The sequence below is a fragment of the Peromyscus maniculatus genome, chromosome 4 (assembly GCF_049852395.1).
Source record: "Peromyscus maniculatus bairdii isolate BWxNUB_F1_BW_parent chromosome 4, HU_Pman_BW_mat_3.1, whole genome shotgun sequence".
In the NCBI taxonomy this organism is placed as follows: Eukaryota; Metazoa; Chordata; class Mammalia; order Rodentia; family Cricetidae; genus Peromyscus; species Peromyscus maniculatus.
This window is the reverse complement of record NC_134855.1, coordinates 57,489,781-57,504,442: the sequence shown is the minus strand read 5'-3', so window position 1 is coordinate 57,504,442 and position 14,662 is coordinate 57,489,781. Positions and strand designations below refer to the sequence as shown.

The window sequence follows — 14,662 nt, the reverse complement described above, 5'->3', positions numbered from 1 at the left end:
AGCGAATCTTTCGTATTTTTAATAGGAAAGGTGGCATATTGTATTCTGCATGGCCACAACTCAGAGGCCTCAGTTTCTTCCTGTGTAACGTGACACAGCCCTTTTGCATGCAGCATGCTCAGGCCACGCAGCAGTCCCTCCCGTATCGCAGGTGCCCACCCCAGACCACAGAGCTGAATCTCTGGTCTCTCAGGCCCTATAGTCTAGAAGAGCTCTAGACGAATCTCAGGAGTATTCTTCCTTCTTGAATTCAAATTCTATGTTAACTAGCAAAAGAATTACTCGGTAAAATAAGAAGTCAGCAAATGTTGATCTGGGCTTACAAAACCCCACTGGGCAGCCTTCCAGGACCCTCCCTCTCAGGCACACGACATCACCAGTATCCATTCACAAGTTGCCTGCACCCTCACTGGGACCCTTTAAGACTAAACTTCACATCTGTTTGGTTTCTGCATTTTCACTATTATGCAATACTGATTTGGATTTGCATGCACACTCTCAAGGCTCTCTCTGACATCAAAATCTTAGGCTTGAGGTAAAAACAGATGCAGATAAAGTGTCATCTGGGAAACGACAGTCTGGCCTGAGGGGCCCACAACACACAGTTCTACAACCAACTTTTGGTTTGTGAAGCACACACGAAAGTCAACACCTAGACGAGTTTCCGAAGTTATGAATCTGTGAGCAGCCTCCTTCCTCCCTCGGTTTTACACACTTTCTGCAGCTTTCTTCCTGTCTCTTTACTTAACAAGTGGTCTCAGGGACTCTGACCTACCTCTTCCATCTCGAAGGAGTCTTTCTGCTGCGTCATTATATTTCTTATGAATGGGATCGCCAGTGGTGCAGAGGGCTCTTTGTCACTCGTGGACGCATGGGCATTTCTCAGCTCGCAGTGCCTAGACATGTTGTCATCACAACCTAAGTCAGATTCTGGAACAGCAGGCTTCTGGAGCAGCTGATTCTCCAGACTTGGAGTTTCTTTGCTTTGTTCGCTTTCCTTCTTGTGGCTGATGTTCCTATCTGCTTCCTCCGAGAGTCTGTCGGCATCACCACTGTCTGTGATGGTCGACGAACTCCCTGAGACTTCTTCTGTGACTGTAGCCAGTGTAGACGAGGACTCCTTCTTCTTCATAACTTTCTGCAGCTTGGGGTCATTCTTGCTGCCACTATCCTCAGCCAGCGAAATGCTTAGACTTTTTCCTTTCTCACCAGCGGGGGAAGGGCTCCCTTCTTTCTCTGTCTTATCAACACATAAGTTCAGTTTGGATAGTGTTTTCATCAGACGGTTTGCAGTGTTGCTTCGAGTTAGAGGAGGAGGGGAATCTGTTGCCTCCTTGGTGGAGGTCACTGAGGACATACTTCCAATTCTCTGCAGGGGTGTCCCGGAGACTTGGGAATATAAAGAGGAAAACGCATTGGCCACAGTAGTAAGCACCTCAATTTGACGGAAACGGCCTACAAAAAAGAGAGAAAGAAATTATAGGCTTTTGGTATATATACCTATAGTAAGCAAATTCTATGCTTATATTATAGTTAACATACAGTAAACACATGTGGTTTAGAATTCCAGTAATTGAATTTAGATCCCAAATATTATGAAATCATTTTTTTCTAAGTGAACATTTAAATCTCTACATTCATAGAATAGGAAAGAAGATTTTTATTGTGAACATTAGAATTTATACTCTAAAAAAATTAGAAATCAGCACAAAAAATGATGATAGTACTGAACATGAGAGAACTAGCTATTGATCCCTAGTTATGATTTATTGTTTGGTCATGAGCTCCATAAAGACTCTTCCAAATGTCGTCCTAAGAAAACACAGCAGCATATATTTTACACTGATCCATAGACAACCTTGGAGGAATCCTGTTTTTAAACACCACTTAACAGAGAAAAAAGCAGAGATGGGTGAAAAGAACCCCCCTGGCCAAGGTATTTTAGATTTACAGAAAAGCACCTGAAATAGACTGATTTTTCATTTAAAATGAACAAACCCCTCCCCCTACTTCTTTTTTCTTGAACAAATGAATGCAATTTAGAGATAAATGAAAGGTTCTACAAATAAATTATGATGAGTTAATGGGGAGGGAGGGATGGAATAATATCTATAAATAGGATAATTAACTCAGAATGAGTAAAAGAGCTATTCTATTATTAACCTTATTTTTAAAATGTCAGGTGCTAAAACAAAGACCATCTGGCCTAGAGGCCAAATTTTTAAAACAATGCACTAACATCAAAAGCCTTACTTGTCAAAGCATAATTTGGGTTCTCTACTTCCATCCGTTGCATTTGCGCACTCAAAAATACTTTAATGTCTATGCCTCTGGCAAAGGATGAGGAATTAAAAAACCGGGAAGGAATTTTAGAAGCAATATCTGGTTCATCTCGTCCAAATCCAAGATTATACAGAATTTCTTCAGGATCTTCTTCATAAAGCTCCAGCAGTTCTGAAACACTACAAGGAATGAAGACGAACAGAAAGATGTAACATGAGCTGGTAGTCCACAGCACATTGTCACAACCCCACAGTTCCAGCTTCAGTCCCTCAGTTTCTGCTCTTTACACCAATATTTGTTCCAATATCTTCCGATACTGTGCACTCCCTCAGAAAGGACAGATAGGTGCATGTTCTCAGGGTGCTAGTGCTGGAAAATCAGAAACTGAAGTCCCAACACCTAAACCCTAAGAAACAAAACAGAGCCTCTAAGGGATTCCTCACCTTATTTTCTTGGTCATTTTTAAAGGATTCTCCAGTAAAGCAATCCAGTCAAAACAAACCAAGCATGGTAAGGAAAGAACAGACTGACGGGAAGATGGAAAGGAAAAACATCTCAGGAAGTTGGTATAGCTTCGGCACTGAGGAGCCAGCTGTGAAACACAAGCTTGGCAGACATTTTTTGTCTTAGAAGAGGCGACTATCTTAGAAGAAGCAATGAAGGAGACAAAGGGGTCAGAAAGCAGGGGAGGAGCCTCCTGCTCTCTCTTCCCACATCCACTCAGGAAGGAGGAAGAATAAGGCGAGGAGGACATAGGTTACATAAAGGGAAACTCGTGCTCTCGATCTGCTGGGCATTCAACATTACCATACCCTCTCACTCCAGTGATAATCCACGCTTTCTGGGGCTCGATAAGGGACTAAGAACATTAGAGAGGGAACTGGTAAGGAGGATGGTTATACCTGCTTCAAAGAAATGTGCCTCCGTCATGATACAGTAATTTGTACTGCAATTTAAAAACTGGTTCCACAGGCCCACGTAGTTGATTTAACATACATTTTAGATTGGTTTAACACGCTGAAAACAAATTTAGCCTTAAATATCAAGCTTCTAATTAGGTAGGTTTATGCTGATTTCTGTGTCAGAGTTACTCAAGGCTCTCACAGAGAGGGGAGTTTTGGTTCTTTCCAAGTAGAAGTTACCCCAAAATGGAGTTTCTCATTCCAGATGTTCACATAACTTTAACCACTCATTACTTGATTCTAGTACCGTTGTGAACATAGCTACTGCTTTTTATTTGCTTAGCTACAGGTGTTGTTGAAACACTTTGGGTTCCTTTGATTCATACTCTTCAGCATCGAATCAGAGAGTGGAAGGTGATGGGTCGGTCCCCTTAGCAACCCCATGTAATGGCATGGTCCCCATGTAATGGCAGTCTCACCAGAACCCACCTTGACACTGTACCACTGCTTTTCCCAGACCCAGTAGAGTTCATACTTCTCCCTTTCTGATGAAACTGTAGTCTTCTCTCTTTGGCCAAGATATTGTTGCTGTAAATATAGCAAGATACTTTCAAACTTGATTCTCTATAATCCTTTTCTCTTTTAGAAAGAAGCAGAACCAAACAGGTACATACCAGTTTTCCACTTGAGCACCAGGTTCATGGAGGTGATTGGCTACAAATGAAAAAAGAATAAACGGAGGGCACAGTCGTTAGAAGGACAATGGCACAATTATGGAGAAGATAGGTTATCTACATTGTCACAGTTGACTTGCTAAATGTCCACTATTGAAACTCCTGTACAGAGAGGCAAGAACTGGACCAGCAGCTTTGGGAGGTTGCTTGCACTTTCTGGCAATGCAAAACTTCCCCTATTTGAGAGTTTAAAAATAAAAAGATTTATAAATAATCGATTAAATTTCTGGATCTGGCTGAAGAGTAATAAGGAAGACAAACAGCATATGCTGGTATATGAAGTACTATCAAATTTCAAAGTTGTCAACCAAGAATACCTTAAAAGCACATGTGACTGGGCACCACTAAGTAGAACCATAATATGCACTTATTTCTTATGTGTTTTTTAAGTTAGTGCCAGCCTTCAGGACAACATGAAATGTTCTATACCTTTCGATGTAACGTCTCCTTTAAAAAAACATCCTCTCAACTTTATCCTAGATTAACAAGGTCAAAGCAAATAGAAGCCAATGTTTAGAATTTTATCATACTTATAGAAAAATAAAACAAGTGAGTTTAATAACAAAAATGTCCACTTCAGCAGTTAACTTTTTCATTTCTGATGTACATAATGGTGAGAATTTTTTTTTTTGCTTCTTTGTACATCCTACCAATAATATTGTTTGATATCATGATCCAGGCAACTATGAAAGGCATCAAAAGCTGCTTACAGGGATGCGGAAAAGCAACTTAATAAGGTGCTGATGGGATTTTTAAGGGCACTAACTTGAAAGAAGGAAGTTACAGTTTTTATTTTTTCTTGAAAAATGCATTGACAGAGATAATAAAAATATTCGTATTCTAAACTTTCTAAACGTTCTAATGCTAGAATGTTCTAAATAAGTAACTCAGCTTACAAATGGAGTTAAAGTAGCAAAGGATCAAGGAGACCAAATTCAGTGGATAAATTCACTCTTCCTAAGCTTCTACTTTTTAAGTATTTATCAAAAATCTTTAGTTCTTTGTAAGAGTTACCAGTAACCTACTCTAACTAATGAACTACAATAAAATCAATTTGGATTCGAGCATGGTGGCTCACACTCGTAGTCCCAGCACCAAGGAGGCAAGAGCCAAACAACCATGAATTTGAGGTCAGCCTGAGGCTACACGGGGAATCCAAGGCCACTGTGCCTACACAGTGCAAGATCTGTCTCAAAACAAAGTCAAAGCCCTACCTCTCATAATAACAACAAAATCGTTTTAAAAAGAGAAACCTAACTTTTATATACTGGGAAGCTTTATTAGGAACCAACAACGAATTTAACAACATGCAGTCCTGAAGTACCCTGAAATAGGCACCAGCATAATGATCTAACTTCTAACTCAATTTGGTCTTTGTGTTTTATCTTTAACTGTCAGGAAGAAGAGTGAAAATATAAGGAGAAAGACAAACCACAGCTGTAAGTGTGACATGAATCCACTTCCCCAAACTAAAACTAAGCTTCAACTCAGTTTTCTCCTGCATAAATATTTAAGCTCCAGTCCCTCTTTGGGACAGTTTTCCTCTCATTTATGTCACCATAGTTTTGTCACCAACAGTTCCTCCAAGCATTTAAGTCAGGCGAGATGTAGCTATGGTATTTCAGAGGTGTCCAGGAAAGAATTCTACAAGTTAGAACAGTGAGAGTGACCCATTGTCAAGACCGTTAAGTGATCGGAGAACTCTGGATCTGATAAGTCTTTACTACATTTCTTAAGATAAACAAAACTACAGAAAAATACAGTTCCTCAACAAACAGACCTTCAGCTCCCAGCGACAAGTCATCTTCGAAGCTTCCTCCATTTCTCACAAGCACACCTAGAGCAAAGTGTGAAAATTAAGAAACCATACTGTCATGATCTGCTCTTCCCCATTCTCCATTATCGTACAAAGTTGTTAATTAAACAAGTTGACTAAGACCAAGCAAACTATTTCACAAACCACAGTAAAATATCTCAAACCTGAATATACTGAAAAGCTATTAAGATTGTCATTTCAAGAAGAAGCAAACAAGCCTTTTCTCTGTTGTACAGAAATGACGTCTGTGGCCAGGTAAAACTTCCAGAACTCAGGGGTTATACTTTATATTTCTTATGCCTCTGAAGATACTTGATTAGACAAAATACTTTACCAAAGAGTTCCATAGAAAGTCAGGTCCTGAAGCAATTATAACTTTTACATCTTCATGTTACATCAGGGTCTCAAGCTTTGTTTTTCCGACACTGTAAATGCTTTTTATTCACCTTGTCATTACCTGTGCATTCTTGTTGTACTTTGAACTTGAGAATTTTGTCTTGCACAGGTGTTAAAATTTCAGGTGTGGCAATTTCAGTTAGTGTAAGCAAAGAAATGCTACACTAAAGTTAACCTTGTTCACTCATTATGAATTTTCTTTATATTTACATATCATAGTCTATATTTAATCAGCCTTTATAATATCTAACTGGGCAATAAGAATATAAGTACGACATTGTGAAGCGCTTTGGGAAACACAGTTACTCAATGTTACTCTTCTTTTACGGCTTATGACAGTATTTTCCCTTTGGCTTCTAGCTCAGAACGGCGCATTTTATAAACAGGAGCCTCACTTGTGTAATTCAAACACAGTTTCACCTAAAGGACTAAAGAAGATTCTCAGTTCTGAAAAAAGAGAACTTCCTCTTACCCTTCAGTGCTCCACTGCTCTGCTCATCCAGTGAGGCTCCCAAAGGGGTGCTGCAATCACAGAAACACAGAAGCCTCAGTCTTCTGGAGACCCTTCTGGGGAACTGTCACTGCACAGCTTCACTGCAGAGTTAGAGCTAAGCAAGCATCTTAATCAACTTAGCGCTCCTCCCCAAACACCAGGAATGTGAGTGCCTTACATAAGTAATGTCGTCCTTCTAAGCAACTACGGGTTGTCAAGTCAGGTCACCAGCAGTGACTTAATCACAGGTCTGCTCCGCAGTAATTAAAAGCAGGAATGGCAACTGCACATGATATAAATTGCTATTTTCTTTGCAAAAAACGGGGGTTGGGGTGGGGGTTGGGGTGGATATCATGACAAAAGGCTAAGGAATTGTTTCACTCAATCCCTTCTGCCGAGAAACAAACCAAAACCAAACCACCAAACAAGCAAGAAAACAAAAACAACAGGATTGGAAGAAAACACAATTTCAGTGGTAAGCAACTTTAGTGAAACAAACAGTTACAGGAGTTGGGAAATAAGCTCAAGGGTTCTTAATTCTTTCTTACCTGTCCATGGAGCTGGCAGTCCAGACTACTACCTAAGCAGCTGCTTTTTACCTCAACAAAAGCCTTTCTCAGAAACACAGAGTAGCCTGAGAGTCACTTTCTGCTTTTAAACTTAAAAAAAAAAAAAAGTGACACATTTTCATCACTTAACTTTGGAAAGTCCTCAACTCAGCCTGGATGTCAGAGTGAAGGATCAGCCAATGCTGGCTGATTCTCCCCCCCTTTTTGTAGTTCAAGCACAAATGTCTCAGAATTGATTTTCAATTAAGAGATATCTTTATTTTTCTCAAGACAACTTAGTTTCGTGACTTGAGTCACAGAGACATTCTTTTATTCTGGAGGTTCTATTCTGTGATACAAACTTTAGTTTTCAGTGACAGTTCCTACCTGTTAACAGTCTATATCAGAAGTGGGATCTATCTATCCTGGAAGCTATCTGTTTTAAAGAAATGCTACAGAAAGCCAATTAAAAGTGCAAGCAAATACACAAACAAGATAGTTCTTTGAAATTTCGTGTTTTTGAGATGTAAAAGAATCATGAGCAAGTACCATATGGGAACTGATAAAACCTTTAATTCTAGGGTTTTGCATACATTTCAATGACGCTCTAATTTATGTCATTAAGAAACTGTTTTTTTTTTTTTTTCTCCTGGTGGCTCTTTTCTTAGTTGGGCCCAAACAGTGTATTTCTGTGTCCACAGCTGCCTGTGCTGTTCTGCAGAGAAAATGGCAAACGAGGCAGAATGGAACCGGCCCCCTTCTTCAAAAGCACGTTCTCTACTCCGCACTACCCTCTTCCAAATCCCATCGGAATCTTTACTGCTTCCTAGACATAGCTTTAGTCAATTTGGTTGGTGAAAAAAGAAATAGTTATCAGAACGAATAAAGACTCCATGAGAGAAGGGAAAGTATGACATCTTCACTCAGGATATGAATAGCAATGGGAAAACAGAGCATTACAAGGAAGGAAAATACTGTCCTTCAAATCATTTGGAAATAATATACAAAATACAGTAACACTCAACTCTGAGAAGGACCCCACACTGCTATTAAAAAATACAGTTGCAAATATCGTAGCAGTCAAATCTACAACAGACTAGCCCACATTAAAAGATTCCATGTTCCAACTTTCCCAGGCACAAATGAATACTGCTTGTGTATTGAATAGGGGTGACTATTGGAACAACAAAGAAGTCTATGAGAGGAGGACAGAAGGCTCCAGAATCTGTGCACATTAAGTTTAGCAAGGAAACTTCTGGAATTTTCTGGACTGAACTTGTGTCCTGGTCAATGTCAGCATTCTCCTACTTGCATTTACCTGAAAGATGTATTTATTTCCTGTCTACTTGATACGATTCCTTCTACAATCCCAATTCCTGTACATCATTTTTAAAATGTGGTTTTTCTCTTCTTCTTCCATTAAAAAAAATTCATTAGACCTGTTTTAAGGGTAAGCCAAAAGTGTATTCAGGAATGGATTTTAAATCCGGACCAAGATGTAAACTTTAAAGACTTGAACAAAAGCAAGGACAGACTACCCTCTTCACTCCTCAATGGAGAAATCTCAAAGATACTGCTTTGTAAATCCTCTCATAACACATTTTGAAGATGCACATTTAAAATTTCAATCTTTCAATTTCACACCATTCTGATGCCAAACCCCAGGCACACTACTGTGTTTTGTAAAAGTCATATTCTTGTAATTCAGAAATCAAAGGGGTAAACTAAGCTGGTTGTTAACCTAAAGATGCCTTGAAGCAATGTATTTGCCTGTGTGCATCTTTAAAAGGAACGTCTATACACTCCATAATATTTCAGAGACGTCCATGACACCACTAACAAAAGTAAGAAAAAAAATCTGCAGTCAACAATCAGTATGGCTCCAAGTACTCAAGTCACTAAAACAGAGACAGCCAATATTCTATCTGTCTTTAGGAGACAAACATTACTACCATATATAAGAATCACCTTCCAAAATAAAAAAAAAAACGGAATAATCCCTAGGGCAAATATAACTTGAAAAAGCAATAGTATGCCCAGCAGCAAATACCAACAAATGTTTAAAAGCTATAGTCTTTACACAGATTTTTCAAAAAGCAAATAAACTGGAAAAAGATAAAACTGAAACACACTTCACTATAGTCAGGTTTACTTGCAATACAACCCACCCTCTGTATTTTATCAAACATTTTTGTGCCGGTTGCCAAAGCATGTAACACAGACTTATGCAGTCTGAATGCCTTCAAAGCCCCATTTCCTTCTTCGAATTCCAGTGCCATCTGACAAACCCGTGTCCAAGGAGTTAAACTCCAAGGACCAAGTTGGCTAGTTTTAATAGCTCCCCAGAGAGACTCAAGGCACACAACCCAAATTAAAGCCCGGTTAGTGTAGTTAAGTAAATTAAATTCGTCTAAAACACGTTTGAAAGGAAAATGATTCCGTGCCAGATATGCAGATGCCAAAATAAAAACATCCTACGAAACACCAGAATTCTTTCAAGAAACGCCACGACCAGCCAAAGGAGCATCACCATGACCTGTTTTAGCTTCTGATCTGATGCTGACATCATACTCGGGCTGCTAAACTTTACAGTTCTAACTGTAAAGTTAACTCAGTCACAAATAATCAGAGGCCACAACACTTCCAGTTCTAATCGCTTCAAGAAGGAAGCTATCGGCCGGCTCACTTTCCGGTTTCTAGCTTACAGCCGCCACGGGACCCAGAGACACTGCCAATTCCCTCGCTTCTCCCCCGACAACCCCAGCAGGACTCACCGGCAGTCTTTGAGCCATATTGCGATCTTCTCGTTGGGCACGTTTCCTGCGGAGCAGAGCGAAAGGACAGCTCGTTAGGGACCCCCAAAAGTACTCAGAGGCTGTGCCATCCTGACACTCCCTTGCAGGAGAATCCGCCTGGGGGGCAACCGGCAGCCTCGGGGAGCCTTCCGGGGCGCCCGGCCCAGGGGAGACAGCCGGCAGCCAGGTGCACATGCTGGCGCTAGAGCGCCGATCACGCGCGCGTTTAAAGGTCGGGGGGCGTCCGGTCCCCGCGCCCGGTGGCACAGAGCACGCCACCTCCCCGCCCGCACGTCCCGGCGCACCGACCTCGCCCCGCGGCCGCCGGCAGCTTCGCTCCGGGGAGGTCCTCCTCGTCGTCCTCGTCCTCGTCTTGCGTCGTAGCCTCTGTGGACAGATCCTCCGTCTCCGACGCCTGCCAGGAGCTGCGGCACTTGGCCCAGGCCTTCCTCCTGCGACTCGCCACTTGCCACTCCAGTTCCTCCTCCGCCTCTGCCGACGCCGTCAGGGGTCGGTTCATGGCCGCACCGGGGGCTCCGCGGGCCCAGCCCGAGCCTGCGCGGGACACGGCGGCGGCTGCGGGGACCCCCGCCGCTGCTGTCAGCGCCCAGCCGGGCAGGGGGCCCGGGGGGGGGGGAGCGGGAGCGGGCGCCGCAGGAGGAGGGGACAGGGAGGGAGGGAGGGAAGGAAGGGAGGGAGGGGCGGAGGGCCGGCGCTTCACGTGAACCCTGCCTGGCGGGGCGCAGGAGCGCGAGTGGCTCCGGCAAGCGCGGTAGGCGCCGAGCGCCAGGACGGCCCGACCCCGCCCACTCCAAGGCCCCGCCCTGCCCCTGCCTGGCCACGCCCCCCGCCGGACCCAGTCCCGCCCCTCGTCCCTGTGCGCCCCGCCCACGGAGGAGGTCACGCCCCCTTCCGGTGGCTGTCTTGCTGGGAGCAGAAGAGGCGAGTCCAGGCGGGGCTTGGCCTGACAGGCCCGGAGGCGAACCGCCCCTCTCGCGGTTGGCTCAGGAAAGAGCCAGATTTGTTTGTTTGTTTTTGCTTGCTTATAGCTTTTCCTTCTCTCAACTCCTCGCTCACCCAGAAATAGAGGTAAAGTGCCCAGGCCAAGTCTCATAAAACGCTCCCCACCCCCCACCCCCGCGTGCGAACAAGTGACCCGGCTCCTGAGACCTATTCTTTGAGGCGTTGCTTCGGTGTGGGATGCCTGAGGGGTTGGGCAAGGATGAAAAGAAGCCGGAGATGGTACTGTCCGAGTGTAAAAGCTTCCCCTGGTGCTGCTTGCACGCTTGAGGAACGTGCGTCCTAGCTATGCGAGCTGTGAACTGGGCTGAGAGAGAATGGACATACCACATGGAAGCTGCTGACAGGAAAGAAATGACCTGGGAAATGGAGAGATAGCTAACTGCTTGGATTTGGGGGCTAGGAGATGCGACTAGAAGCAGATGGTGCCAAGGTTCTGAAGTAGCTCTTAAATGACCTTCGGCATCCCCCTTTAACATATTTTTATCCCTTATGAGAAAAAAAAAAGAATTCAAATTCTATCCAGAATGAGACAAAATGGGACATATCAAGCAATGAACATCCTCTGTCATGTTATTTCTAAGCTATCTACACTTAATATAGGTTTCCAGTATTTTATTGTGAAGGCTGAACTCTGAAAACAAAGGTTGAAGCTTGTTTTGGTCTTACCTTTACGAAAAAGAACACTTTTACATAATTAAAATTTTAAGGAAGAAATTTTCTACTTGAAATATATATTTACAGTTAATAAAATTTCAATTTAAATGTGCTTTAGTAAGCAAGGGAAATAATTTTGGGGAACTTGTTCTTGAGGTATAACAGTATCTAGTTTTCTGTGCATGCACTTTTAAAAGAGCACCTTGACCTTCTTGTTTTTGTTCTTCCCTATCTTCTTTCTAGCATGACCTGATAGTTCCTAATACATCATTATTTATTGTTGGAAACAACAACTCCTGCTGGTTTATCAATATCCCCAAGATCGAAGCCAAAATCCAGTCTGGCTTCCCAGAGCCATCACAGTATTATCCCCTTCACTTATGGTGAAACATCAAGGGAGTTAGAAAGATGTTTCTAGCATCTCAGTGGCTTGATCTTTCACTATTAAAGAATCTCTTCGTTCTTAATATGTCTTAGACTTTCAGGAGTTCTATATTAAGGGTGAAGCTAACTCTTTAGTATCCTTCCAAAGCAGCTGCCTGTGGAAAGATGAGACAGATGAAAAGGAGGTGCCCAGAGAACTCTTGTTAGGGTTGGTCAAATGCTGCGGAGCATACTGCCTCATAGTTTTATCCAGGACCTTGTTGGATCTGCTGTCTCCGGCTTCCATTCTGTCATAGCCATGTACTATTGCTGGCTCTTTTCCCTTGACTCTTAATTCATTCCGATTCTGCCTAATACCTGAATGGACAGACCAGGTGATCCAGAATGTCTTCACTGTTGTTCTACTAGTCATGATCATAACCCGCTAACAGTTCCTTGATATGACAGAATGTACACACCATTTATTGGGGTACTGAATTATGCAGCAAATAATAGGACTGGATCCAGACAATATGTTTAGTTTACCAGCCACGTTGTAAACATGAGAGATTATGGAACAGATTTTAATATCATTCTTGTACTCCTAATACAATACTTATTCTACATGGAATACTGACTGCTTGAAGTAAGTTGTCTATTTGTAATTGTTCTTGTTCAAAGGAGACAAATTAGGGATATTTCACTTTGTGTTTTTTCACCAATGCATATTATTTTTTAATTAGTTTTGTTTGATTTTTTGAGTTAAAAAAATTCTTGGGAAAGGGAATAATGAAGTATAGCTTATATTTGCAAGTCATTCAGCCACAATCAAAGAAAAAAGGGAGTAAACCAGGAAGTATAATTAGAATAAAGTATAGCAATTATTGAATCTGCAGTAGCAGAAATATTTTATTTTACATTGCAAAACTTAATGGCAAGTGATAAAAGTATATTTCCTTAAGAAGAACATCTATCAGAAAGCATTTGTGTGGTCAACTCTGAGGTTATTTTTAATGCCCAAGGTATTTGATTTATTCAATAATGAATGCTAAACCTGAGGTAAGTTAAGGCATTGGTTGTTTTCCAAGCAAGTACCCTAGGCTAGACCAGTTGCAAAATCTGCATTGCTTAAAAATATTGTCTAGGTCATTGATGCTTATGAAGAAGAGAAATACAGTTATATTAATATGGACAATGCCAGTAGACAATATAGAGTGGAAAGGGGAAGGCCTTTGGTATCAGACTAAAGTTGAATGTTTTCCTTCTCTCTGGATATCACTTTGTTCATATGTGAAATTGCAATCATAACTACCTTCCCAAGTTAATGTGAGGGTTACACAAAATTAAGTAGATGTTCACTAGGACTGTTGCAGTTAGTATGTTGCAAGAGACAAACAAGTCAATTTTATATGGAAGAAATTACTGTAATTCTAATGACTAGCTTCTATTTCCATTTTATGAGGATATTTTATACATTATAGTAAGTTCAGGATAGAACAAAAAGCATATTGTCTTTAAATAAAATTTTAGGTGGAAAAGCTTCAGTAATATGAAATATATGATAGCATAAGAAATATATGATATCATGTAAAATTTCTTAACAAAGGCCTCAAATTAGAAAACAAGATTTATTTTGGTGCTAGTTACTTTGAAGCCTTTTGATTCTAGTTAAGATACTGTTTCCTTTATATCTATGAAATCAAAATTTTATTCAAAATCTGATCTGAGATGGAAGAATTGTAGTTATATCAAATAATTTTTCTTTCTTTTTTTGGTGATAACACTACATACTGTATTACTGTTTCTCTACTTTCTTCTATTTCAGTTCAATCCCAATTAAAAGCTTGGGCAATTCTTAAAACATATTTTATGTGAGACTGATGTAGTATATACTGCACAAAGGAGGCACCTTCAGGGTTTATTCTAAACAAACATGACAATTTGGGTTAACTCAGTAATGCTGGAATTCATTTCAGAAGAAGAGCTCGTGGTTCCCTCAACATCTATTAGCATTTCCAGTGATAGCAGGGGGAAAATTCCCAAATAGAATAAAAAAGAATTGAAGGAAAATGTCAATCAATAAGAATAAATTCTTCAGAAATACCCAATGATTTATTTATAAAACAAGTATAATAAATGAACTCTGCTGAAAGATAGTCTAACTTTGGTCAGTTCTTTGATCTATTCCAGTAAGCTATTATTAATTATTAAAATATATTTTGTTTTAGTATTTCTAGTTATTGTACATATTTTAGAGAAATAAAATTTTATCAGGTATACAACTCAAGCCTGTTATTAGACTTTCCAGACTAGTAAAAAAAAATCAGTAATTATTGGAACTTTCCTTATTGGAACACTAGTATAGCACAACCATCTGCTACTTTTATTTTCCTTTTTTCTTTTAATCAAGTACACATCAAAGGGAAAGGTGTAAATACCACTTGAAAACTGCTTTACATATTATTTATTCAACAGGCAAGTCGTATGTTTTCTGATGTTATACACATTGGAAGCTTGCCAGTTTTATCACTTGCTCTCAGGCCACAATTTCATGTTTATAGAACACTAGATTTACTCTTTCTACAATGAATTTGTAGCCAGCTTCTTTTTTTCCCCCCACTGACTCAGTTCTCTCCTGTTTCTGAGCAGCAGGTA

General features: G+C 40.8%; 2 protein-coding genes across 2 annotated transcripts in view; one reads left to right on the top strand and one right to left on the bottom strand.

The window, feature by feature from the left end:
* Window positions 1–10,589, bottom strand: part of Itprid2 (ITPR interacting domain containing 2) — a 37,227-nt gene extending 26,638 nt beyond the window's left edge. The window contains exons 1-8 of the mRNA XM_006997459.4: window positions 10,277–10,589; window positions 9,947–9,992; window positions 6,604–6,653; window positions 5,700–5,756; window positions 3,860–3,899; window positions 3,675–3,773; window positions 2,254–2,462; window positions 776–1,455 (exon numbers count right to left, since the gene is read on the bottom strand). Of these exons, the coding sequence (XP_006997521.2) occupies window positions 776–1,455; window positions 2,254–2,462; window positions 3,675–3,773; window positions 3,860–3,899; window positions 5,700–5,756; window positions 6,604–6,653; window positions 9,947–9,992; window positions 10,277–10,487 (1,392 nt within the window). The 5' untranslated portion in view covers window positions 10,488–10,589. The remainder of the gene's footprint in view (window positions 1–775; window positions 1,456–2,253; window positions 2,463–3,674; window positions 3,774–3,859; window positions 3,900–5,699; window positions 5,757–6,603; window positions 6,654–9,946; window positions 9,993–10,276) is intronic.
* The window catches only part of LOC107400146 (uncharacterized), a 143,705-nt gene continuing 139,528 nt past the window's right edge, over window positions 10,486–14,662 (top strand). The window contains exons 1-2 of the mRNA XM_076568402.1: window positions 10,486–10,566; window positions 10,607–11,056. Coding sequence (XP_076424517.1) covers window positions 10,486–10,566; window positions 10,607–11,056 — 531 coding nt within the window. The remainder of the gene's footprint in view (window positions 10,567–10,606; window positions 11,057–14,662) is intronic.